Source organism: Aspergillus lentulus (assembly GCF_001445615.1).
Source record: "Aspergillus lentulus DNA, contig: Alt08, strain: IFM 54703, whole genome shotgun sequence".
Lineage (NCBI taxonomy): Eukaryota > Fungi > Ascomycota > Eurotiomycetes > Eurotiales > Aspergillaceae > Aspergillus > Aspergillus lentulus.
The window spans coordinates 4,267,021-4,292,789 of record NW_028322118.1 but is presented as its reverse complement, the minus strand read 5'-3'; the positions used below and the strand labels follow the sequence as shown (position 1 = coordinate 4,292,789).

The 25,769-nt window shown below is 50.0% G+C and overlaps 7 protein-coding genes across 7 annotated transcripts; 2 read left to right on the top strand and 5 right to left on the bottom strand.

The window, feature by feature from the left end:
- Nucleotides 1–564: 564 nt before the first annotated feature.
- On the bottom strand, nucleotides 565–3,602 carry atrR (transcription factor atrR; the record flags this gene model as incomplete). The annotated part of the gene is made up of 7 exons (XM_033559024.2): nucleotides 565–1,303; nucleotides 1,359–1,922; nucleotides 1,975–2,150; nucleotides 2,209–2,705; nucleotides 2,766–3,148; nucleotides 3,208–3,335; nucleotides 3,402–3,602. The coding sequence occupies 7 exons, from the start codon at nucleotides 3,600–3,602 to the stop codon at nucleotides 565–567; spliced, it is 2,688 nt and encodes an 895-aa protein (XP_033414915.2).
- Nucleotides 3,603–5,284: 1,682 nt separating this feature from the next.
- Nucleotides 5,285–5,788, bottom strand: pam18 (putative mitochondrial DnaJ chaperone (Tim14); the record flags this gene model as incomplete). Its single annotated transcript, XM_033559025.2, has 4 exons — nucleotides 5,285–5,423; nucleotides 5,478–5,531; nucleotides 5,595–5,668; nucleotides 5,738–5,788. 4 exons carry the CDS (start codon nucleotides 5,786–5,788, stop codon nucleotides 5,285–5,287), a joined length of 318 nt encoding a protein of 105 aa, XP_033414916.1.
- A 396-nt stretch (nucleotides 5,789–6,184) lies between these two features.
- Nucleotides 6,185–6,736, top strand: ALT_4580 (ribosome biogenesis protein rlp24; the record flags this gene model as incomplete). The annotated part of the gene is made up of 1 exon (XM_089599773.1): nucleotides 6,185–6,736. The coding sequence occupies one exon, from the start codon at nucleotides 6,185–6,187 to the stop codon at nucleotides 6,734–6,736; it is 552 nt and encodes a 183-aa protein (XP_089456111.1).
- A 649-nt stretch (nucleotides 6,737–7,385) lies between these two features.
- Nucleotides 7,386–8,774, top strand: ALT_4579 (uncharacterized protein; the record flags this gene model as incomplete). The annotated part of the gene is made up of 1 exon (XM_033559027.2): nucleotides 7,386–8,774. One exon carries the CDS (start codon nucleotides 7,386–7,388, stop codon nucleotides 8,772–8,774), a length of 1,389 nt encoding a protein of 462 aa, XP_033414918.2.
- Nucleotides 8,775–11,294: 2,520 nt separating this feature from the next.
- ALT_4578 (putative C2H2 finger domain protein) lies at nucleotides 11,295–12,944 on the bottom strand (the record flags this gene model as incomplete). The annotated part of the gene is made up of 2 exons (XM_033559029.1): nucleotides 11,295–12,138; nucleotides 12,340–12,944. The coding sequence occupies 2 exons, from the start codon at nucleotides 12,942–12,944 to the stop codon at nucleotides 11,295–11,297; spliced, it is 1,449 nt and encodes a 482-aa protein (XP_033414920.1).
- Nucleotides 12,945–16,006: 3,062 nt separating this feature from the next.
- ALT_4577 (putative S-adenosylmethionine-dependent methyltransferase) lies at nucleotides 16,007–17,286 on the bottom strand (the record flags this gene model as incomplete). Its single annotated transcript, XM_033559030.2, has 2 exons — nucleotides 16,007–17,018; nucleotides 17,228–17,286. 2 exons carry the CDS (start codon nucleotides 17,284–17,286, stop codon nucleotides 16,007–16,009), a joined length of 1,071 nt encoding a protein of 356 aa, XP_033414921.2.
- An 873-nt stretch (nucleotides 17,287–18,159) lies between these two features.
- dspD (putative protein-tyrosine phosphatase) lies at nucleotides 18,160–20,292 on the bottom strand (the record flags this gene model as incomplete). The annotated part of the gene is made up of 1 exon (XM_033559031.1): nucleotides 18,160–20,292. The coding sequence occupies one exon, from the start codon at nucleotides 20,290–20,292 to the stop codon at nucleotides 18,160–18,162; it is 2,133 nt and encodes a 710-aa protein (XP_033414922.1).
- Between the last annotated feature and the right edge of the window lie 5,477 nt (nucleotides 20,293–25,769).

Genomic DNA, 25,769 nt, shown 5'->3' with positions numbered 1-25,769 from the left:
GCCGGCCATTGACACCTTCCGTCGGCCTGGGATTTTTCGCAGTTCCGCTGGTTTGCTGACTCATCAATCGCAACCAGAAAGATCGCATCGGAATCTTAATCTTAACGGACATGATGACCGATGAACTTTACAGTATTTATTGAGGTATGATTGTTCGAAATAAACCCATTAGGCATTATCTATGACCTTTCGGGGCATTTCAAATCAGACAAATGCATCTGTTCAAGGCATATTGTTAGACGTCGTTTATATGAGTATGTGTTTCGTATTGAAGTCAACCCTTCCTTTCCGCCTTGACCAGAAGCATTCTACTATTTGTACAAATCGTGATACACACTGTCCAATGGATAAGATGAGCAAGTGGAGTGTTGTCCAGTTCCTTCACAAGCCGTAAACGCCTTTTATGCCCGAGAATGTAAATGAAAAGAAAATAAATGCACCGCAGCGAGCGAGTAGAGAAAGCCCGGCTTGACTCCGTTAACTCCGATGCTCTACTGAGCCCAAATTAGCATCCCACGCTGGTGTCCGATTCGTTATTCGGTTTTAATCATTATTAGGCTGTCATCACAATCCACCGTGGGGTGGACCGTTGGTGTCGAAGACCGGGAAATTTGTTGACATGTCTGCCCAGTCCCATTCGATGGTCATCGGCATCTGCCACAAATCTTGAGGGACGAAGGGCTGCTGAAAGGATGACAAAGGGGTATTTGCGGTCGCCGAATATGGTGGTTGATCGGCAAAACTGACACCTTCCAGCGGATCGGGACTCAGCATGCCCTGGTAATCCTGTCCAATACCGGGCATGGCCTGTATGTTGGGAGGGATATTGGTTGAGATACCAGTTGTCCTGGGGATTTCACGATTGGAGGCAAAACCTCCTGCATCGTCGGCCATAGTATTACAGCCGGGATCACCTGGATTTTCAGCGAACAATGGCGACGACATTGGGACATTTCTTGACGGCGCCTGAGTGGGCTGCGTTGTCGAGGGTGAGGGCGCGGGATGTTCTTCGGGGGTACTTTGCTGTAGGTTGACCGGTTCTTCGGGTGATTTGCGCTTCTTTTTCGAATATGACTCCTTCTCAGCTTTATCAAGGACCACCTTCGCAATCCTCTCGAATTCTCCGCATAGACCAAGCATTCGCTTGATGCTGCCGTTCGACTCATCCGAGACCAAGGTCGACAGGAAATTGACGACTACATTCATCAACTTGACATCTGACCGAGCGCGAGCATCACTGGGATTCTGCAGAATATTGGCAAAAAGTGTGACAAGAGCTGACACGGGATAGTAGAGTATCAACCTGAATATTGTTAGCTTAAGAAGCAATATCTTTTTCCAGAGAACAATGCCCTCACCAGACACAAGCGAAATCACCCTGCGGAATGTATTTAATTAGGTTAATAGACGCCCTGGCAGCAGTCACACAGAGTACCGCCGATAAGAAGACCCTAGGGTTCAAGGGCCTGGCATTCAGACCCTGGATGGCGTAATTGGAGAGACGACTTGTCCAATAGCCGTGATGCACAGACATACGGTGAATGGTCGTTAAACAGTTATAGTAGGCGAAATGTAGGACAACCACATGGAGAATGAGAGGTGTGTGCGAAGCCTTGATTTCATGTTCAGGCCGAAAATCCAGTGGGATACTGTCCTTCCAATCTTCAAGTTCCTTGTCGAGTTCTCCGATAGTATTCAGAAGCTCGCCATCAGACTGTTTTGATGCCTTGGCGGAGTAGAGCCGTTTGTACACCTTGCTTTCAATAGTAGCGAAGCGACACATGGATCGGAACAAGTTAAACTTGCTTCTACCGTCAGATAATGGGACATTGCCGATGTTGTCGGGTGGATCGTCGCTTGGTAGTTCGACATTCATGTCGTCGTCGTCTTGTACCGGCGGACGCCCGGAGCGGAGACAGATGCTATGTGGCAGATTAGCACAAGTGCAGAATACTTGTGTTTAGCTATACCTACTCTTTGTCAAGAAGATAGGCGATCCAGAAAACTCTCTTTCGTTGTTCAACTTCCACTGGGTTCAGACCGAAGCCAGAACCTCTCTTGTGGAGGCCGATGCTGTGAGAAAGTCTGATTGCCGCCGCAACCAAGAAGAAGGACGGCTGGGGGTTTGGAGTTCCCTGTAAGAAAAGAGACTAATTTGCGGTCAGCACACCCAACCGTAATGCGTTCTTGACGTTGTCTAAAACTTACCATTCCAAGCAGTGCTTGAACACTGAGAAGATCCGTATTCCGCATGGTCAGTTCCGTCAGCACCCCCATGGCATTTTTCAAATACAGCCAGGCTTTCCTGTCCTCTTCTTGCGGGACAAGATTGCTCATAACTCGTAATCTGTGAGCAATGGCTAGCACAACGTTGATGCTGGCCCACCAGCCGGATCCTTCGTAAGGATCTCGGGAATATTGTCGTTCGACCAGGTGCATGAAAGTCGGCTCGTGGTAGAGCGGAAACATGCAGTTGAAGTTGTCGAAGAAGTCTTTGAAAAGCGACATGGCTTCATCCTTCGGTGGCAACGGCTTGAACACGCGGCGAGCAAATATATCGCTAAAGATTTCAGGCTTCCAGTACATCCATTTGTTGTCATCTACATAGGCTGACGAGATCATTTCTTGAAATGAGGTATCGCCCGTTTTCTCATTGACCCATTGGATGCCTTTGGGAGAGAAGATCGAAAAACCTGATGACGAACCTGAGATGGGACGATCAGTAATTTATGTTTATCAGCACGTTGAGTTATTGGAAGGTTTACCGATGTATCGCGTCTCCCCACAGTTATTTGTCACGAGGGAACACATCATGTCTGACAGGCCTTCAACCTCCGTCTCTGATTCCTTTTGCGATTCCGGGGACGTAGCAGCTGTCCGTGGGCTTGATTGAGACTCTAAGCGAGGAGTAGAATAGTGCGATGAGCTATTTTGCTGTGACATAGCGGTCTGAGTCTGGCTGGGGATGTTGATCTTCTGCGGATTATGCGGAGTATTCGAACCGCTTGTGTGATACCGGTCAGCAAGACGCTTCTCCAGCGTTCCAAGGTCTGTTTTTCCTCCATCGTCTTCTGACAAGAGACCAGAAAGGCGCAGTAAAGACTCCATCCTCCCCAGTCGGTTTTCGAGGCCCTCGATATATTTGGCACTAATCGCGATGGAAAGTCAGCATGGGCATCCAGACGAGAAGCAGAGAAGTAAGCATACCCTTTAGGAGGATTCCGCTTTTTCTCAACCTGGGTAAACACACAATCCGTCTTGTAGTTGGTACAATGCGAGCATTTGGGCATCTTCCCATCACATTTGATCTTCTTCTTCCGACACATGTCGCAGGCCTACCTCAAAGACAGTAAGTCAACGGGTGAGCTCGAATTCAGAGCACGAGATGCGTTCCCACTCACCCTCGCGATCCTTCTGCGTTTCGCATCACTGTTGTCGTCCGCCGTCCCGATTGAAGGTTCATCATGAAAGGTGGGATTGGAGAAAATGGGAGCGACGGGAGAGCCATCATGTCCGTATGACCCGAACAAATGAGGTTGCTGATTCATTAGCATGGGCATATCGAAGCCCATGCTCTCTGTTCCGTCCCCTATACCATCCATCGCAGTTGCATGTATGGCAGATGATGCCTGTTGTCGCAAGTAGCTCTCTGATGGCAGAGTGGAGTTAACAGGCGTTTGACTCGAGTGATCTGATCAATGCGGGGTTTCAATATCCAGATTCGGAGGCCGATGTAGAGGATAAGCAGGTTGGTATCCGCTCCGATTCGACCAGTATGCAAAATGAGTGACTAGGGATGGTCGATGACGATCGCCATGCAGCGCGAAATCGCTGGTAGAGGCGGCAAAGGCTGTCGAGAAAGAATAAAAGGATGAATCAAAGACGGTCAACTGGCTTACTCGATCTTTGCCCCGAGGCAAGCACGTGGCGAGCCCAAATACTACACCTTCAAAAGGTGGGGAATGAGAAAATCCTTCTCTCTCGTCAGCTGCAGATTAGAACTGCTACTGTCTGAGTACCATGTAGGCGACAAGGACGATCATCAAGGAGAAGAAGATAAAATTCGTTGAAGGAAGAGAGAGGAATCATAGTTCGGTTTGCAGATTACAGTTACGTATCAAACGGTGCTGCCTTTGGTTGACCAAGTCCGCTTAGTTGAGAGACTAAAGTGCAGCTAAATTCTTACAGGCTATCACAGAAGACTTGGGCTGAAGCTTCCTGACCATACAGATTGGGCGCTGTTCCTTTTGTTTCTGCTATCAACCGATTAATAATTTCCAGAGTTCTAACTCTATCTAGTCTGAGACACTGAACAGATAGTCCGTCTCCCCGTGGTTCAGAGTTTCAACTAGAAGTTACTGTCACTCTTCCCTCCGCGACTAACTACAATCGACTAAGCGGGATCATCGCAACGGAAGCCGTTAACCCCGAAATCCGAGCGAAACCACAGCATGGGATTTTGAGGTTCCGCCTTCCATCGCTTTGGAACCCAGTGGGTTATCCAGAGTGGCGGTGGTCATGTGCTTTTCCCTTCCGAGATTCTGATGGCCTCATGGAGCCATGAATCATCCAGGATCCGGGATCTACGATCCATCGAGTATCACAAACGGATCCCGTGGTCGACGCACTCTGCGCACGACTTGGTTGTTGTGTTTGAAAGAGTTCTACAACGAAAGTCAGCACTAGGGACCATCTACAAGAGAACGGAGTCCCCAGTCCCCAGTCCACTGCCCAATTTCTTCTTTCGTTCAGTCACCGTTTATTATCATCCATTGCTCGGTGATAACCGTATTCGTATTTCGTATGGCCGTATTCGTTATCCTTCAATCTTTCTTGGCAGAGTGTGCGTTATTTGTTCGGTTTGAGGCAGTACACAGCCCTCCCTCGTCAATGATCGACATCGACAGGGGGTCAAGACTCCTCAGCATCGCTTTCCACATTGTTATCAAGCGTCCGGTGACTGTATAGGGCGGAGAAGATTCAAATGCAGTGTGATTCGAATATGCATAGTCAAGTACAATTATGAAGCACGGAACTAAACAATCAGGAGCGGCGATCTCGTCAGGACATCTGCGGTGAAAATATACATCTCCGAAAAGGAGCCCCGGGGTTATAAGTATGATTATATCCCGTCCTCAAATCCAACCAAACGCCACGCTATGCACCCACAAAAAGTCATCTTTTGTACAATGGACGAACGGATACTCGGAAAGAAAATAAGAATCCTAGTACACCGACATTGGTCCTGGATTGTCGAGAGCGATTTATCGATATAGAGGAATCATCATGTGTGCTTGTCCAAAAACTCCTTGGCTTCGTTGATCTTGGTTGCGAGATATGGGCTTCCACCACGATCAGGGTGGTTCAGCAGCATGAGTTGGCGGTGCTTCTTGCGGACCTTCTCCTTGTTCAGAGTCCGCTCGCTGAGCTGTGTTAGTCAAACCGGACGGTGGAAAGGGACGGATTAGTAGACGTACGGAAGTTCCAGGATCAAAGATGCTTCACGACGGGTCATGCGTGGCTCAAATCCTCTAAGCACCTATCAGCCAACCTCGACTCGTTCTAATTACATGATCAAAACGGATGAGACCTACCCCTTGTAAAATGCCTTTCCCATAGCGTTCATACCTCCCTGGTAGCGGCGAAGAGCGACGTAACCAGCGCGACCCTGCAGAACAGAAAGAAAACAGTCAGCCGACTAAGTATGGGAAAGTAGCATCTAGAACTCCTCCCTTACCAGAAAGGCCGCCGTAGCGACACCAAGGCCGATAGCGAAAGTTGAAGCCATGTTCAAGTGGGCTGCAGACGTAGCAGATCAGGGAACAGCTCAAGCAATATATCGATGAGGGTATGGATCCTAGATGGCAATCGAAGTTCTGACGTTGGAGAAAATCGGAGCGCTGTCGAGATAAAAATCGGAACGCCGCCGCGATGCCTATTTTGGTTTAGCGCCGTCTCCTCCACGCTTCGAAGCTTTGTAAAAGTTTCTACGGATTTTCGAGCCGCCTTTTCCACGATATCAACTTTTTGCAATAAACCAGTCCCTATAACCATCACGATGAGAGTAGAAACTTGTCATTTTTGCTCCAGGTAATATCTGTCTGATTACAGAAATTAGGGTCCAACATTGACTCCTCAAACAGGCCCGTATACCCGAGCAAGGGTATCACCTTCGTCCGCAACGATGCGAAATCTTTCCGATTCTGTCAGTACCCAGTTCTACATCCACCCCATGCACGACAACAGATCTAACTCGGTTGCAGGTCGGAGCAAGTGTCATGCAAACTTCAAGATGAAGCGTCAACCCCGAAAGCTGAAGTGGACCAAGACTCACCGTGCCGCCCGCGGAAAGGAAATGATTGTCGACTCGTCCCTGGTGCTGTCTCAGTTCGCCAAGAAGCGGAACACCCCCGTCAAATACGACAGAAACCTGGTTGCTGCTACCATCAAGGCCATGGAGAGAGTGGAGGAGATCAGAGCCCGCAGAGAGCGTGCGTTCACAAAACGCAGGTTGGGCGGCAAGCTGGCCCGCGAGCGCAAGCGCGAGGAAGACCGCAGGGTCGTTGCGCAGGGCGAGCACCTCATCCGCAAGGAACTGCGGGAAAGAGAAGAGGGCCAGCCTTTGGATGTCAGCAAGATCTCAAGCAGAGTGGTCGGCGAGGAGAAGCTCAGACAGAAGAAGAAGACAAGACTGTTGGTGGATGGAGGTGTCGAGGAGGAAATGGACCTCGACTAGAGGGTTTCTCTCTGCTGAATTCTTTCTTGCTTTCCTTTTCATCAGATATGATATCTTGGGTTTACATGGTGGAGTTAGGTTTCTTTCTGTGTCTCAACCGTTTTCTATCACAAAAGCATATCCTGAGGAGCTTATGACGAGCATTTGTCCTATATGTGACCTTTCCAGCCCTCCTGCTGTTCATATATGATTCACTTCTATTCGAATACAAGGCTTGACACTAATTTCTTGCTTGCTTGCTTTTCTGTCCCTCATATGTGGGTCATTTCTCTCTCTCACTTGCACCAGCTCACCTGCCAGCCCTGACAGCATTCACTGTTGAGACTTTCACCTTCAATAGTGAATGAGAGTTGCCCTCGACGCACAGTAAGTGTTGCTCACAGGTATCTCTCCTCCCCCTCTTCTTCTCCTTCTCCTTCTCCTTCTCCTCTCTCTTCTCTCTTCTCTCATCATTTCCAAGCTTATCACCTCAACACTGATTGTTAACCAACCAAACAACTCTCACTAGCAAATCAGACTGCTTTTCTGCGTCGTTTAAAAGATTCAAAACAAAGAAAAGTATTGAGCAGATTTGCTGTTCTCTCCTTCCTTGTTCTCCCTTTGAAACTCACTTGTGTGTTGGTGGCTAACGTACTGTTGAGAACAGAAAATGCTTTTACCTTTTGTCGGAGGATTTATCTTCCTCACTCTCTGGGGATCATTCTTCCAAGTGCCAGGAAACAATGATCTTAGCGGGAGGTTCGCGAGGACCATATCCGACGCCGTGGGCGCAACGGCTTTGGCCAAGGGGATCTACGACCTGGCGGAGGCCATAACCTCCACGTACACGGCTCCTGGGCACAAGGAGTTCCTGTACATCCGCACGACTGGTTTCCCAAGTTCTGCGGCCCATGTAGGTTTCCCGAACGCCACCGGCACGCGGAAGTCGACAATCAGCGTGGCTATCCCGCTGTGGGAGGAGGCCGACGTGTTGCAGATCTGCGTGGACTCCGGTCCCGTGGACCGCGACACGGCGGCATCAAACTCGCCCGCGTCGTCTTCTCGTGCCGGTCTGGTCGTTGTATGGGGCTTATTGGCTTTCATTGCGCTCCTTTGGAAGGGACTTGTCTCTTTTGGTGTTTCCGCACTGGGAGATAAACTCGGTTGGCTCGGCCAATTTCTCGAGGGTACACCCAAGGTAGCCCACTACCTTGCGGCCGACAGTGCTCCATCTCTGTACGAAGAGGTGGACGCTCTGGTCGAAGGCAAAATGCTCTCGGGGGTTGCCGTGTCCAGCTCTGATGTTGACGCTCTCACCAGATCCGCCATTGCGGCCCCGTTGGAAGAGCAACAGACATGGGGATTCGTGAGTATCCACCCTGTGGTGGAGAAAGCGATCTCTCGTTTGGAGCGCCAGCGGATCGTCGCAGTGTCCCTGGAACTGGATTCCTGCACCGTCAACGAGCCGAAGGTCAATCCCAACGGCGTCGTCGATGGACCCACGGACACCGCTCAAGGCACGTCCGATGTAGTCGGTTCGTCTGCTCTCCACCCGTCCCGGAAGTGGGCCCTCGTGCTCCGCCGTCCGGAGAACCTGTCACCAATTTTGGTGCTCCAAGTCTCGTGTGCTTTGCTCGCCGGTTGGGAGAGCCATACCGCTTCGGCGGTCCCTGACTCTCCAGGTTCACAGCTGGCCGAAGAGCCAGAGGCCGACGCAGAAGGCGCGCCTACCTCTGGCAGTCGGAGACGCAAGCGACCCAGCCAGGCCAAGAGGAAGCGCTACGCAAGGAGACTCAGGGAACGGGAAGAAGGCCTGAACGGGGCGGCGGATGAAGCGCCCTCCCCGTCAGCTCGTCCAACCGCTTGTGACCCTCCAGCGCCTACTCAAAGCCAGGCGTCTCTTATTGTAGGCAACAGGATCCCCTCGCAAGACGCGAGGCACGGGCAATTTGGCGGTCCTCGCCCGGCTCCCACACCTGTTATGGGTGTGTATCCGTCGCCGTACGGCTGGCAGCAACCCATGTACAGCCAACCGCCTCCTTACTACTATTACGGCTAGTACTAGCTCGTCTAGTACTTCGTCGGTCTGACTTCGCAGTTGTCGACTGGGACCAAGATGTGTGCCTCCGTACTTCCCCCCTTTCTTCATGGACCAGTCAGTTCTTCAGGAGCCGGAGAAGGCAAGTTCGGTTGATAGGGCCAGTCCTCGGACTGGACCTCCCGGTCTTGTTCCTTCGGTCTCACAGCCCGGCCGCTCTTGGGCCGCCACGACTTCTTGCGAGTTGGGATAGTTTAAGGAGAGACATGGTGTCAGGTTCGTGCGTCTGGCGGTGGAGTTCGGGAGTGAGTGACGGTACGGCAAGTAAAACGTGGTTGTCAAGTGAGTTTCCCGTATCTTGCCTTGCGATTCATTTTTCTCAAGCCGGTAGTAGGACATTCCGCCCTCTGGGGTGAGTTCTTTATTCTTCTCTCTTTCAGAAGAAACTGCTCGTCTTGTTGAAGGTCCGAGACTGAGCCCGACGACACCACGTTTTACGCCTTGACCAAATATTTTGAGGCCAGGAATCCATGAAATCAGCAGGCAGATACATATTCCTCTCATCTTTTGGCTTGCACTGTCTCTTCTCTCCGCATGAGTGCTCCTGCTCCTGCTTTTCTTTGTCACATCATCCACTCATGACACCTGAAGCGACTTTGCAACCTCGAGCCGACGGTCAGTGTAACAACGCTACAACCTGACTACTTCGAGTGGCATTATCCAGGGCTACTTCCGTCTAGACTCGAGGTATTGGTGTTGTGTCATTTCGCTGACCTCCGTCCAACTTCTATTCAACTTCTGCTGGACTGCTTCTTCTGGTGCAGAGGAGGAGTACATTATCCTGCTGGCACTGCATAATGGGTAGATGCTGATATCATCATGTCAAAACCAAGCACAGGAACAGGTGAGTAAGGAAGCTCTAGCACATCTTTCAGCTCTAACCTACCGCAGCCACAGGAAGCCACACGCCAGTCGTCATATCGGCTCTACTCTTCGCAGAAACAGACGCAATCAATCTCGTCGCACAGCGTATCAGACCTTCAGACCATCAGAATCGAACCACAGGCAATATTGATTCAATCTGTAACAAGATTGACCACTGCAACCACACTCACAAACGCAACGGGCTCTTCATTAGCAACCCTCCTCGGTCAGGAACATCAAATCGAATAACCAGACTCGCTATCTTGTCACAGACCACAATCTTCTGCTTTACGGGCCCGGAAGAGATCCTTCTCTACTCGCACATCGCGAATCTCACGACCAGAGGAGCAAAGTTCCCTTTCTCTGAGCCATATGCCTTCCGTCTCTAGCACACGATGAACCTCAGCGTGGATAACTGACTCTCGGATTCTCATCATCACCGTCATCACGCAAAGTTGATTGCTACAACATACGGTCGGCGCCATACATTTCCATCCACCTGACTCTCGGACTCTTACGTGGGGCTTACTCGAAGCTCATCTCTTCTGCTCATGCAAATAGCGAGACATTCCCCTCTCCACTCACGCATGGAAGTCCGTCTTCACGGAAACAGGTCCCTTTGCTCGTCCACGGACGCGTTCTTCGCATGAAAACGGACATGTATGCTGAAATTGGCTACTGCCGAAGAAGGAGGCAATGGCGACGCAGACTGTATTTTATCGAGAATGAGAGGGTTTTTTGTCAAGGAGAGTTGACTGAGCCTATCTTCGAAACAAGGTCGATGACTTATGATATTATGACCATGACACTATGACCCGGGGTGGATGGTTGCATTGCGTGGATACTGGGCCTGTTTTATTGTTCTTTGTACTTGCATGGTTGGTGTTATCTTGATTTTGGGACTCACGTGAAGTTCGATCTCTGTTGGCTTATGTATTCATTCTAATTCGTGGATGTGCTGGCACGAGTTGTCCCTAGCACATCAATTGCTACTCCACTACAACCCCATCTAATCACTTCTACAGTTGTTACATGAATACTTAATAAGGGATGATATTGTCGTATTGACAACTCACTCAATCGGGGATTTGTATACATAGAACAAGGAAAGCGGACAGTCGTAGACATCGGCAAATGAGGTATGTCCTGTTGTATATGGAAAAGGAAACATGCCGGGGATGGGCATCCTGAGGAGACCAATGATACATGAGATGGTTTGTACCAAGACAAGAACAATGAAAAGGTATAATGAAGGAAGGATATAAAAAATATGACGTTAGGCCAATAGGAAGAGCCCATGCGACGCAGCTGAATAGACCAGTGATATCCATCATATGCATCTCAGAAGCCCAGGTAGTCAGGTAGTATCAAGGTGCAAGCCTCGGGTATACAGTTCCTGACACTTTCCCTAGACGCGAACGGGGATGCTAAGTCCAAAAAAAAGCAGAAACCACGGACAAATGGCTGGGACAAAAGCAATGCTCATACATCATCGTAAATACCACAAACTGAGGCACAGCTGTGTCATCTACCCTCAAGGATAGGACAGATGAGTTAAAAGGAAGGGTAAAGGGAAAACATGCGGCACACAGTGAGAGAATGGTACCGGCACACCTTCTATTCCTCCATGCGACCAAAGACGCCGTCGTCATCGTCATCCACATGAGCAGGACGATTGCTGAAGTCGACATCGGCATTGCGGTTCTGCCTTTGCACACGATCCGCATCACCCATTTTCACTTCCCGCTCGTCGGAGACCTTGTAGGAGAGTGATGGGTTATATGATACAGAGACGAAGATGTTCGGGGTGGACTCGGTGAGAGACGACTTGGCTTTGGCAGTAGCGGCAGGGTCCAGGCTTTGACTAATGCTGCCGGTACCGTTGCTTTGGTCGAGGTACCGAGACGGGAGCGGGGGTACCGGGGGAATGCCAGGGGACATCGGCACAGGTCCAGTGCGCGGCGTTCCGAAATTGCAGAGGCCAATGGCAGCTGCCAAATCCGCTTCATCGTCCTCATGCAACTTGGCTTCGGCGGTGGAAGGCCGGGTGTCGATGCTCGAGTGCCGGAAGTGCGAAAAGGCAGGCGAATGCAGAGGAGCATCGCCGTTGAAGGAGCTCGAGGGAACCGACTGGTAGGAATGGGAAAAGTGAGCCGATACGTTGCCCACACTGTATCGTTTGTTCGGGAACACGGGCATGCCCGACATCTCCATGTCCACTTCGTCCTCGTCGTCCTCATCCATAGGAGGAGGGGTAGTTTCCGCCGAGCTGATGCCGTCGCGAAGCTCCGACGAGGTGTCGGGTGACGCAGAAGACTGGTCCGACTCGGCTTCGGCACCTTCTGAAGGGCCGTTCTGGTTCATGTTAACCAGGACGCTCGCGGCCTCCAGCAGCTGAACTTGCTGATGCTTGGAGATCAGTAGTTTCGACGTAATGGCCCATGCCGGGTCATGTTCCCACCTAAAGATTTTCAACCACAAACGTCAACCGACTGGGATCGCCATGAGGGGTGAGAAAGCTCAGAGGGGGGAAATGAGCAGGGATTTGGGGACACGCGGGGAGCTGAATGACCACGAGGGCGACCTTGCAACAGAGCCAACATGGCGCATTGCTCCGATTCGATCCAGGCTGCAGGATGGCATTGGGGGGGAGTATACACACATATGCTTGGACAAGCAGCTGCCATGCTTATACCCTTTCCCGCAGCGATCGCAGCGTAGTTCCGCCAAGGCGCGCTTTCCTTCGCCTTTGACCAGGTGCGATCCTTCGCTGGCCCGACGGTTTCGACTCTTGGTGTTGACGGGTTTGTTATCCGAACTACTCTCCTCGCCGCCAGCTGCGGCGACGGAAGAAGCGCCGTTGGTGGAATGATTGGGAGAGGGTTTGCGAGCGACCGCGGGTTCTTGGCTGGGGCTGTTCATGCTCCGGGAGAGATAGTGGCCGAAGCCGGAGAGCGCTCCGACCGAAGTGGATTCCAGGCCCCTCCTGGTGCTGCCTCGACGGTGAGAAGGCATCGGCACTCCTATCGGCTCCCCATTGGTGTCCTTCATGGATGCGGCGACCGCGGCGGCGGCGGCATTCGCAGCAGCAGCGGTGGTGACACTCTTCCGACGAGTGACACGGTGGTTATGATTGACCGCTCCAAGGGATATGGAGTGGGCATGGTGACGAGGTGTGGATTGAGGTAGTGGTCGGGACAGGGATAATTCCTTCGAATAGGGAGCAGGCACATCAGTTAGCGCGGTCATCTTAACGTGGTCATTCATGGTTCATGACTGATCCGTAGAGAGGAGAAGGGACAAGCAAGTAAAAAAAGCAGGTGAAATACCTTGAATGAAGCCATGCTGTATACGTGGACTCTCGAACTTTCAATCGCTGAGAGCCCCGTGAACACAAGGCAGTAGGTAAGGCAACTCTTTTTTTTTGGTGTGTGTGTTTTTAAGGTTTGGTCGTGATGGTCCCAAAAAAAAGTGGTGAGAGGGTGGTGTGGTTGGGCCGGTTATAAGAGGAAAGTCACCTGGAATTGTTCTGGGGAGGCTGAATGAGTAATATGGACTGGAAGTCAAATGACGAGACGAGCAATTGGAAAGTAGATAGAATGCCCGAAATTGGAGAGATCGGAGGATGAGAGGATACGATATGTAGGGAGAAGAGAAGAGGAGAGGAAATGTAGGAGGAAGAGAAAGGGAAAGAGGGAAAAGAAAGGAAGATAGAAAGAGGAGAAGCTGAAAGAGAGAAGCAGCAGTAGATGTAAGTAGGTACTTGGTATTTGGTGGACAAGCAAGAGGAGGCCCAGGTACCTTTGGATATGTAAGTCAGTCAGGAAGTAATCCACCTGCTGCTGCAACTAGGTAATCCACTAGGTAATACTAATACTCATACTACTACTAATAATAATCAATGAGCGATATAAAGTCAAGACCAAACATGAACCGTACGGTAAACATTTATCTAGTAATAATGGAGAATGCTAAATAATAATAATGCTAATGCCAATAATAATAATAATAAATAATCAAATAGTTGCTATGTGCTCTGTACTGTACGTGCTTTAAAGATTGTCAGTGCCTTTTTTTTGCGGGGGGGCATTTTTGGCTCCAGCGGAAATTCGCTAGTTGAGGTGATGCGGGGGTGCTGGACACTGAGCAGTAAATAGTAACTGATTAGAGAGAATGCAATTGATCAGAGTGTAAGTAAGTAAGTAAAGAGAAAGATTATTGATGCTTGAGAATTGCAGGAAAATTATTATTTAAACTTGACAAAAGAGGGGAAAGGGAGTGAAAGGAGAAAAAAAAAAAAAGTGATGAACTCCCCTGGCTGAAGAAAAGAGTTCCGATCAACGTGATTTGATATCGCACAGGTTCCTGACTAAAGGGGGCCGAAAGGGCCAGCGGCAAAACAGGGCGAGAGTCAGCAAGAAATACGGCGTAGATACAAGCAGCTAGCTACCTTTAGTTGCAAGGACAAAGAACAAATGGCTGTAGATAGCTTGGGTTGTAAATAGTTGGCAGCGATGTGATCATTTAGGATCCACTTTGAATCTGGAATTCATATCACTCATCCCGGGGGAGAACCTAGGTTGCTTATGATATCTTACCAGAATACTTTCGAGCATCAGAGTAGATCGAGCCCAATATCGAGATGGAAGACTGACTCGGACGGAATTCCGGCAGACAGGGCAAAAAAATCGACACCTATGATCTGGACGTGAATACGGAACTGGGCAAGTCTCAAGAGATCAGCTGCCCTGTCATCCGCACGGGCACTTTGGCAGGAGATCACATCATTAGGCGTAATAAACCAGGTAATTTACTCAGTTACGGAGACTTCCATTCGAAAGCTGCCCCACCAGCACCGCCCATTGCCCGTATCGGAATTGCCTCATCCTATCGATTGTATGGGATGTTGACCCCACTGTTCGGTCCACGTATGGGCATCCTGTAATTTTGGTCACTGCCGCCGTACTTACAATTGTACTCTGGTTCGCTGGCGATGCTCTCCCATCGACCGGTCTAGGGCTCTGGGAAAAGACAAATGATGTCATCCATGCCTTACAGTACATTCGACACCTGATCCCCGTGTCCATCCTATCCCAGATAGGAAAACACGTATCTCTGCCTGTTTCATTGTTACATGCCGGTATCATTATCATTGAGACACCTGACCCTGGCTTACCACACGTTGCTTACCTAGCCCAGCATGCCTTAGTTACGTTGCTCAATCATGATCGCCAGGAACTTCCATGCTACTGGACCTCTCGACAGGAGAGGTACTATGATAAACGGACTGTCTCTTCAAGGCTTCATTTTCAGTCCACCTCAGTTACCAGGGAGAGAGAGACACCTATTGATAGATATCATGTCGACTCTGCGCCCATCAAATTATACAATGCACCACATTCAGTTTTCCACTCTTGTTCAGAGAGCAGAGAAATGCTTCAAATTCAACGAAGCCGGAACCATTTGCTCCTTATAACTAATCACAGGACTACTTGACAGCTTTATTCATAGACTTCTCACAGGTCTAACAAAATTCTCGGCTTCTTCCCCTCCCCCGCCAGCACCCCTCCATCCTTCACCTTCTTCGGCTTCTGCACCAATGCCCAATTTCCTACGTGAAGCCGACCGATGTGAAAAATTAACCGAGGATCTCTTGAGTGCATTCTGCATTCCTCCCTCATTTATTTCCCGATGGTACGTTCGTGCCTCAGCCAGAGCGAGGAAAACGGGCCGAAGACATTGCGGCCCTGACGCAAGAAGCAAGGTGAATCGGGTTGAGGAAGTGACAAAGCTGTTTACGCATCTCTCTGGAGCGTAGCTATAGTTGCCTCGGAGGGGTCACCCTGACCGACCATCCGTCATTTCCGGGACCAGTACAACCAATGTTTCTGTTCAGCCGCACGACTGGGGTGTCTCACGACTCTTTTGCCCTCTGGGTAGGGCTGCCTCACCCGTCGTACCGCCGCGGGCTGCTACTGGATGCGATCTCAGCATGGGAATATCGCGCGGACCGGATCTGGGTCGTTGCTGGTTCTACTTAGGTCGAGCAATTGTTGCTTTCGTCGAGACCGTAGTGCAGGATGGTTTGCAATTGAGAGGATCGTTAATGGAATCTAAATCTGGCAACAGGGAAAGGAAGAGATCCGCAGAGGTTGATGCCTGTGAGAGAGGGCGAGCCACCGGAGAACAGGAACAGATGGTGTGCGTTGTGGCCGTACTGGAAAGGTCTTAGGAGTCACAACTCATGCATGTCACATTATCAGGAACTCCTTTAAATAGAGTGATATGAAATGGTGTTTTGTATGATGACTATATATCCAAAGATCTATCTAGTCCATCCTCTGGAAGCACACCGTGCAAACACCCTGGCCCTCCTGCCCTCCAAATCTAAACTTGGGATATCCCACACGCCCCCAGACCTCCAACCGATCAGAGCCAGGTCCCTTGGCCTCCTCGCCTGTGAACCAACGAACCAACTCCTCCTCGGTCCAATTGCAACTGGTCACAACGATGAAGCCGCCCTTGCGCACTAGCCTGCGCGCAATACCAGGATACCGCTCACACACACGGCGCTGGACCACCTTCCCCTCGCTTTTCCCCTCAACCACCACCTCCTCCGACAACGAAACCGCATCAAACGTCCCCTTATCAAGCACGATATCAAACCCGCCCTGCGCATACGGGAACCAGTCCAGCCGACCCTCCTCCTCCAACTGGCCCTCCGAATTCAAGATATCCCACTCCTCAAACCTGATCACCATCTCCTTATCCTCCTCGGGGACCGGCATCGCCTGCGCTGTCTCCGCCCCATTCGACACAACCACATCCTCTTCCTCTTCTCCTCCCCCACCTTCTTGTTCCTCCCCTTCAGAATCACTCTCACTCAAATAGGCCGAATGAATCTTCAATCGCTGCAACTCCCTCGCCAACTCCACACTCCTCGCCGAATAATCCACCCCGACCATCACTCCCCGGAACCCGCCCCTCTTCCTCAACAGCGCAAGCATGCTCCCGTTCCCCGTCCCCAGGTCCAGGATGCTCGGCTGCCTGCGCCTCTCCTCATCGCTTAGCGGCCTTTTGGTTGTAGCTGTAGATGTTGCAGGCAGGGTATTGCACGGCGCGAGCGGGAAGCTCTCGTCTGTTAGGAAGCGGAGGACCTTCTCGGGGGCGTTGTGCTCTGAGAACCACGATGTGCCTGGGTCGTCATCATCATCTACAGACTCGGCCTCAGATTCGGATTCGGAGGAGTCGACGTCCGCGTCGGCGGTGGCGGTTGGTCGTGCGTTTGGCTGGTGACTACTCGAGAGGTGGGTGAGGGTTCGGGCGTAGTAGGTTTCCCAGCTGCATTGAGCCTGAATTAGCAAGTGGGTTCACTCTGAATGGGGGTTTGAACGAATCCATCTTGTTCGTGGTGTTGGTTTTGCTTTTTTTCTTTTTTTTTTTTTTTTTTTTTTTTCCTTCTTCTTCTTTCTTGTTGACATGCGGATGGAGGGGTACGCGGGGTAGGCTGGGAAAATCTTCTGAAAGATCGATTTCATGCGGCTACCTACTAATTCTTCGTGCCCAGTTCGCTGGGAGACAGGTGTGCCGGATGATTCTCGTCTGCCATGATTTCACTGTGCAATGCTATGGCTACTATAGTCTATAGCTGCGGCGATGAAAAGTTGATACGGACAGAAATCACTGGATGACGTGAAGCGCCAAATCAGTGCCCGTCTACTCGGGGGTTCGGCCCGTTGTGGATAAGACCTCTTACTGTGGACAAATCTATTAACAATTACAACAAGACTCAAGAGACATACTTCGGTAAGGATTCAACAACCATTCAATGAATTGGTTTCAAGGATACTGTGCAATGGGTATTCCGCGTTCGACGTTCTTTGAAATGCAATCACACCAACAAGTATGCAAAAGTGAGCACCACGCCAGACGCTTCAGAATATCGAAGCCATGGCTAACTCACAGTCACAGGACACCACTAATATTACAGGTTATTAGGCAACAATGCCACACTTTGTTCCTTTTGAAACACCCTGGACGCCATTCGACCAACAAAAGCATGCGAGATCGAGTCGATGCTGAATCAATGCAACAATAAGGCCTCCAGTCGACCAGTCACTCACTGGTCGAGAAAAAAAAAATGCTAATAAAAGTTGGGAATAAGAATGCAAATCACGACATCAAAGCCTGCTTTGGTCATCGAGTCATCAAAGTATAGAAAACATAAGGGTAAATAGTCGAAGATCAAATGAAAGTGGAAGTGAATGGCGGATAAATGGAAAAGAAATGAAGGTCAAGGAGAGAAGGAATGTGGCCCAGTAGAGGGATGAAGAAGACGCGGGAAGAGACTGAGGAGCGAAAGTAAGCAGTGCTCAAAGAATGAAATGATGAAAAGAATCAGGTCATGGAATCATTTTCCCCGACGTAACCCCAAGGCATCACGGCAGAGACAGGCTGTCTTAAAAACCATTAAGGCAGTGTTTTATAAAAATTCATCAATATTCCTCATTATGAGTCGCTCGTTCCCAGGAGGGGGAGACCGAGGGTCTGCCGTCTCTGTCCGAAAATGAGGGCCGCCAGGAACGCGATCTTCCAGCCCATCTGGGAACGGAGGAGCAAGAGACGGCGCCAGGAATTGGCTCGTCCGTGGAGAAAACAAACCCAGCGGGTCCTCGACAGTGTCTTTATCCAAGGCATCTGCCGGTGCCAGAGAATGTGTCCCAACATCCTTTGCAGCCGTCTGTGCGGTTTCGAATCGCTGGCGAAGGGGTAAAGGACGAGGAGACAAGCTTCGCTTGTGAGACAGAGACTTGGGGATCCTCCAGGGGCTGACTGACGGGGGTGTGGATCGCTCTGTCGAGGGCACAGAGAGAGTACTCGAGGATGTCTGTGACCGGCTGGCCGGGGTTGCGAGCCTAGAGTAGCCTGAGTGGCAGCTACTACCGCCCGGAGGCGTGACATTCGCTTCTGTGGTCCTTCCAGATCTCGAAGGTTGGGGTTCAGAGCCTCTTCTGGGTCCATTCACAAACCATTCCTCCGGTGCAGGCTTCGACGACGCACCACCCTGCTGCTGCAGCCTTGAGCGAAAATCGGTCAATTGATAGATGAGACTCATGTTGGGCCCAACCCAGCGACTCCGTCCCTTCACGATCTCGTACATGGAATTAAAGTCCAGGTGGCGGTTCTTGTAAAGGCCATAGGCGATTACTAGTGAGGCGGATCGGCTAGCGCCCAGTTGGCAGTGAACGAGGACCTTCTTCCCCTGAGAAACACGGGAATCGATCAACTCGCACAGTGGGTATAAGTCTTCCAAAATCTCGGAATTGTGGTCCCAGCCTACGTGGATATATTCCGGCCGGGAAGAGTCGCTGCAGGGCGTGACCGGGGACTCAGTCTCAGATGGGGGGTACTCAAAGGCGGACTTGAAAGAAATTTCCGAGACTGCAGTCGGCGGCTCCGCAGTCGATGATCGTTTGGCACCGGCTGAGGCACTTCGCCAAGCGCTCATCACCGTTCCATTATCCCCGCGTGCATTAGCGAATGGGTTTGCAACTTCCTTCGCAACGTTCACAACAACATCGAATTGAGCAGCCTCTTGCATCGTCGGCTCCAAATAAAGATAGACCCCGGAATCGTATATTTGCACAGGACCATTCGGATAGCCGCGCTCGTTTCGCCGGTTTGACTCTCTCGAGTCCAGATGGTCCTCTTCTTCCTCCAGTTCATGCAGAACTCCACCAGCAGGTGAGCCCTCTTCAACGGCCGACTGAAGGGACGAGAGATTATGTTCCGAAGCTCCTGACGGACGTCGACTCCCATGGTGCGTCACTGGTCGCGGCAATTGCATTCCCCCCTTGGGACCAAAAGACGGCGAGAATACTGAAGTCAGAGAAGGCGAAGACTCCGTGTGTCTCAACGAATGGAGGCCACAAGGTGTCGATGGGACCATTTCCATAACATTGTTGGAGAAGGATCTGTCGAACCCAGGAGTTTGGATAGTGAGGTTTGCAGGCTTTCGTCGGCTGCTTTTGGGAGGGATATGCGCGGGGGAGGGCGGGGCGGAAAGATTGCGCTGGGAGGCTGTCTCAACTACTGAGGCTGTTGCGATCGCTGGTCGTGACGATTGCGACGGCGGAGGCATTCTCAAGGAGAGATTCTTGAGATTGCGCGCCCGCCGACCTGGAGATTCCGGACGCGCTCGGCTTAGAACGTCCTGCGAGGGTTTCGACATGGTACTTGGCTCTCCCGAGAGCGATTGGTGTTCAATATTACGCAAGGGTGGCATAAATTTGGGAAACGATAACGGCATTGCCGACGGAGATTCGGGTGAAGAGCTGGGAGTGGTGTCTGCGGCCAATGGCGAGTCGAACGTAGAGATAGTAGTAGTAGGAGATGAATCTGTGGATCCCGAAGTCACGGACGAGATACTCGCCCGGTGCCGAAAGGGAAGTGGACGCCGAGATGTATTGACGGTAACATGTGGAGGAACTCTGAGAGGTTTGAGTGCTGCGCTATGCTCCTCACCCTCGGTGAATTTGGGCGATATTCCACCGAACACCGACATCAAGGACGGGAACGAGTCCGGGAGTGACGGTGGGCTGGTTTGCACAGGCATGATGGACCAAGGCCTTGAAGTGGATCTGCGTTTGAAAGGGGACACCCTCTCAGGATCGCAGCTCTCGCGAGGTGCTGGTGCAAAAACCGATGTATACTGATTGCATCCAGACAGTTGAAAGGAAAGAAGTGTCGCACTTGCTACCTGCGCAAACGACCTTTTCGACGAAGAGCGATCAGCGTCCATGTTCCCAACTTCCGTTCGCTTTACCAAAACATGAGTATCCCAAAGTGGAAGAATGAAGCAAACGCGGCTGCAAGGAGTGAGACCAGGCCGACGATCAGACTGAAGTATAGAACCAACGACAACAACAAAGCTATTGAAAAATGAGAAAGAGGGATCAAAAGGCCATTGACTTCATGAGGGACGAGTAAGCGAAGATCAAAGAGGCGAGCAAAGGGACAAATGCTTTGAAAGAGAGACTGAGCAAAAGCGAGGTAAGGTAGACAAAGAGGGGACAGAGCCAGCCAGTGGACGGATGGACTGACTCTTTGAGACAATGTTGAACATACCAAGGAATGCCACAAGAGGACCGTTTCCTCTTTGAAATATGCCAATGCCGAGCGGGTAAAGGATTGTATCTGTGAAACAGGAAGGAAGCCGGACAAAGTAGCCAAAACAACGAAGCCCGTCAGAGAATAATAAGGATAAGGGATCAAGCAGTTTGCTCCGTTTTCAAGGATTACTGCAAGAGAATATAGTAATAAAGATGACTATGATCGATTCAGGTTTTGGCAGGCAAAGGACTGGGGGGAGAATTGCCGCCCGGTGTCTTCTATGGGCAGTCGTTCCTCCGGGGAATGACGAAATGAATAGGGTATCGAAAGTACTATCCCAGGTCTGAGCTCAGGAGAAGGAAGGTAGGGAATGGCGACAAGACCGACTGCCCACAACCGGGATGGAGAGATTGAGGGCGAGTCGAGTATGTAGGAAAGGATCCTATCAAGAAGGAGGGGAGAAAGACAATTGAGGAGGGGAGACGGAGGGAGGGGAAGGAGAGAAGAGAAGAGAAGAGGAGAAAGGAAAAGATGAGAACGAAAGGGAAACGAAAGACGTTCCTCCAACAATGACCCACGATAAGTGTGGGCAGAGACAGAGGAGGAGGAACGACTTGTTACCTCAGTAGTCACAGACAGCCCATCATAAAACTGTAGAGAGGGCGAAAAAAAAAATAAGAAAAAAAAAAATAATAAGTAACGTAGTAATAAAAAATCATACCCTTCATACTAATGAAACGAAGAGAGATCACTAAGAATAAAACAACGCCGGAGCAGAGCGGTTTGAGCCAACGGGAAGGAGCCAAAAGTGATTGGAAACAGCCCCGGCAGGATGGCGGCCTGCGTTCTAATGGACGGCCTATCAAAATACTTCCAGCTGTGGAGCAGACACAGATTGACCCCAGTGAGCCCGAAATGGGAGGCCAATCATATTGCAGTACCGCGGGACATTTAGCGCCTGCAGCTCTAAATTTAGCCGCCCAGCTTGATATGGGAGGCTGGTATGTGCAGCATGGGCGCCAAAGAGCTCGCAAATCAGATATTACCTACTAGATCCTGCCAACACGAGCGGTATCAGCAAGTCGGCTCGTCCAATGTCTGATGTAGATTGTACAACGGAACTGAGGATGAGTCGGTTTGCATCTGTATTGCTCATTGCCTGGTCATTCAGGTGATGTCCTAGCTGAAGATGGAACTGAAACCGGGGCTGGTGGGTAAGCATAATTCTGATGCAACATTTCGAGGACCTGACTATGTAAACAAGAATACCACACCCAATCCGGTGAATGGAGCCTATACCTGTTGTAGTCTTGAATCGTTGGTTTCCTTGTTTCGGGTTTCTCTTCGAAATATCGAAAACCTAGGGCCATGGACTGCCCCTTTGGATCTCCCTCTCTTGTTTCTTCTTCAATCAAGAAGGGTCTGGTGCAAGTCCAAGTCTGCAACACTAATTAACAGAACCGGGCTCCACAATCGACGCTACTGGGGCGAGAGATTTGGAAGAGCCAGACTAACAAAGGAAGTAAAAAACAAGATCGGGAAAGGTCGACGGCGTGGCAGATGTCAAACCAATAGACAGATCGATAAAAGGGCCATGACAAATATTCTGAACAAAGGGCGACGCTGATAGCAAACAGACGTTGACAAAGTCAATTATCGAAGAAAAAATACAAATTAAATGCTATGTGGATATCCTCGTGCTGTTGTCCTCAGAACAATCAAAGTCACCTCCTCTCTGTTTGAATTGGGGTATCACGGCTCAGCATGGGTCTATGCCACAGTCGTACTAGATCCGGACAGGATTTTCATTTGCACACGGGTTGTACGGAGTACGGAGTAGTGAGTACTCTTTTCCATGGGCTCCATACTCCAACCCCAGCAAGCACGCATCCAATAACTCTTCCTTTCCGGCCAATGGTCAAGGGATCTCGTAGGAGGTATGGAGTACGACAAGCAGAGAGATCTTTTTCCAGAAGAAGCACAGAGCGATTGCTGAAGATGATGAAGAAAAATTCTCCGAAACAGAAATCACTGATCAATGAGTATTTATCAGAAAGCCACACTTGATGAATTCCAAATCCGCTGCCCATCCGACCCGCTTTAATTGTGCACGGTTACCTGGTTCTGCGGCTGTTTGCTTCTATTCAAGGCTCGAATCGAGGTGGTTCGTTCTGGATTAACGCAGGAGATGAAAAACTAAAGCTGAAAATATACTGAAAGTATATCTGCCATGCAATAAAAATGGTAAACGTCAAGGAACACACTCTAAATCTCTACTCTGGAGTATATCACGTCGGCTACATTGCGCACAGTCAGGTACTACCTAGTTAGGCAGCTGGGAATTCAAAAGAGAGGCTCTGTAACCGCTGCCTAGGCAAATCATTCCTGGTGCCTCAATAAGCTGATTCCGAATAAAGGTGAAACACAAGAAATGGCCGTCCTACTATAGGATCGCATCGAGATCGTCCTAGACGCGCCCCTGGGAGGCGTTGGGAGGAGAATCAATAAGGCGATATGGAGACTCCTCATCAAATCGCCAAGGATGGAAGGTAGGCTAGTAATTTATAACTCGATCCTCAAGACCACGCAACAAACAACTTGGAAACTCGGGATGCTGCGTCCTGAATCCCGGTAGGAGTGCCTAGTTGCATGTTTTGCCTCTATGTAATCTAGATATCAAGACGTTTCCGTGTCTGATCTTCATGAAAGTGAGATCTTCCCCGCTGACCTGTCAGGTTATCCAGAGGGGAAAGACAGAAAGATGAAGAGATTCGTCTTCTGTGGGACTGAATTCTGAAACAGGCCGGAGGCAAACTAGTTGACCTTAGCAATAATGGTGCGCGCCAACTCGAACTCTTGGGGTTAGAGGCAGTTTCTGAAACGCACCAGAAGAGATGCTAAGCCGCTAGTTCCAACTCTAGGACTCAGAACCAGTCACGTGTTGCTGCTTGCTTATTGGATAGACGAACGGACAGCAACATGTCGTCTCCAGACCATCAACCTTTTGACCGATCAATCTGATCATCTTGATCAGCGAAGAGATGACGTCCGATCATCTTTCAATTCTGTGGCGACACCTTCATTGATGACTGAAGTTACGAGGTGCCCCCAGTCTCAATGGATCTTTTGCTTCACTACGTATAAACGATAAGCGCTTTTTTTCTCCACTGGAGTCGAAGCAGCTGCTGACTCCAGGTTGTGATTGTTGGACTCAATTAATCCAAGTGTCCTGTGCACAGTTTCATGTTCCAGTTCCTACCAAGGTGCGAAGCGAGCCGTCATATTTTCCACGTGGCTATTCAGTCATTCTGAAACACTGTTGATATTGAACAACCTCATGATCATTGAGTGAACCGCCATTTTTACTATTCCAAGAACTTGGACCTCTAGTTCGACTTCAAACGTCAACCAAGCAGGGATACTGTGGAGTTGGCCTTATTGCGCCCTATTATTACTCGAACCACAGAGTCGTCTGATGGCATCTCTTGCAGTCGGTTCTTCGCCCTTTTGCAGCGTTGATACAAATTACGGAAAGTATCTTGGCCTTGATGGGCTATGGCGACTTTGATCTGCATCATCCATAGTCAAATGCTTTATGGAACTACCGAGAACCCGGATGCGTTGCTTCGGCTCGATAATCGATAACCGCAATCCAAGTCTAGCGGCTCCATAAGACTGCGTCATTAACTGATCATTCATGTCTCAGACTAGAGGTAGCTAGCATTCAACGGCTCCTCGAGCATCAGGGCCACTTGGTCAAAGCTTCAATCGGAGAGGTCTGTCACTTTTAGTGCCAAGTAGTGACATATGAGAATTCAGAATATGTTTCAGATTGTTTCCTGATCCCGCACGCCAGACCAATATACCTCAGACGGCGTATAGCTCTTCGGCTCCGTAAAGCATCGCTCTAGTATCGTTGCTCTTGACTCGGGTTTCGGTAGGAGTCGTCGCTCGGATAAATTGGATCAAATCACGAATCACATGGCGCACAATTGCTACCGAACGTTGCCCTTACCGAACGTCATGAAGTTGTACAGCCAAAATGGCCCCGGGTCTGTATAAACTCACTGTCGTTGGCCAAGTGATGAGGTTCTACCCAGTCGCCTATTTCTGGGGCCTTCATCTCCAGCTGCTATTGATGCATGTGATAACTAATCTGAATAAAGGTTCCCATTGACCATTTGCTGGTTGATGTGTCTCAAGTTGGACTTGTTTCAAATATGACAATGGCTCAGAATAATTTTCACGCTCGGCAGAAGCATGGAGACGTGAGCAGTATCTTGAATCCTCCTGGACATAGATGCTGTCCTTGTAATGATTCATAAGCCGTTGCTCTGAATTGACCTACCGCTAGATCAAGGCTGCATCATATGACCTTCCTGTTCGTTCCAGGAGGTTATCGATCTCCTGGCGTCTCCGAATCGGTTCCTCAACTGGAACTTTTGGACTTGGTTCAGTTATGATCTCCGAGGACGAGGAGAATCTTCCTGAAGCACAAAATCTGTGAAGACCATCACACACTCGCCAATATGTTATTGCGTGCTTCAGGTGAGCTATTCAAGTGCACTATTAAAACAAGAATTCTAGTGCTGTCTTCGTTCAGTTTCTTAGTGATCAAGATCTTCCAGACATTGATTTTTCACTGAGCGATAGGAGGCACCAGCACCGTACTGAGCCCCTGTTTGATGACAACAGATTCGATCTATATACACATACATGACCACCTCGACTAGCCACACGTCCTCCATGTCTCGGCTTTTTCAGACCGAGCTGGGCCTGAGTATGGCTGTATCATTCCAAACTATAATCAGGAGGTAGTCTCTAAAGAGACCTTACCCCAGTTATCACTTCAGATAGAAACTCGGCCTTCCCTTTCTCATTTCCCAATAATATCTAGTTCAGAGACGTGATCTATCTCTTCCCGCAAGAAAATTCTCTGCCAGTCGATGATGACACACTGCAGCAGACGTGTAAGAGGAA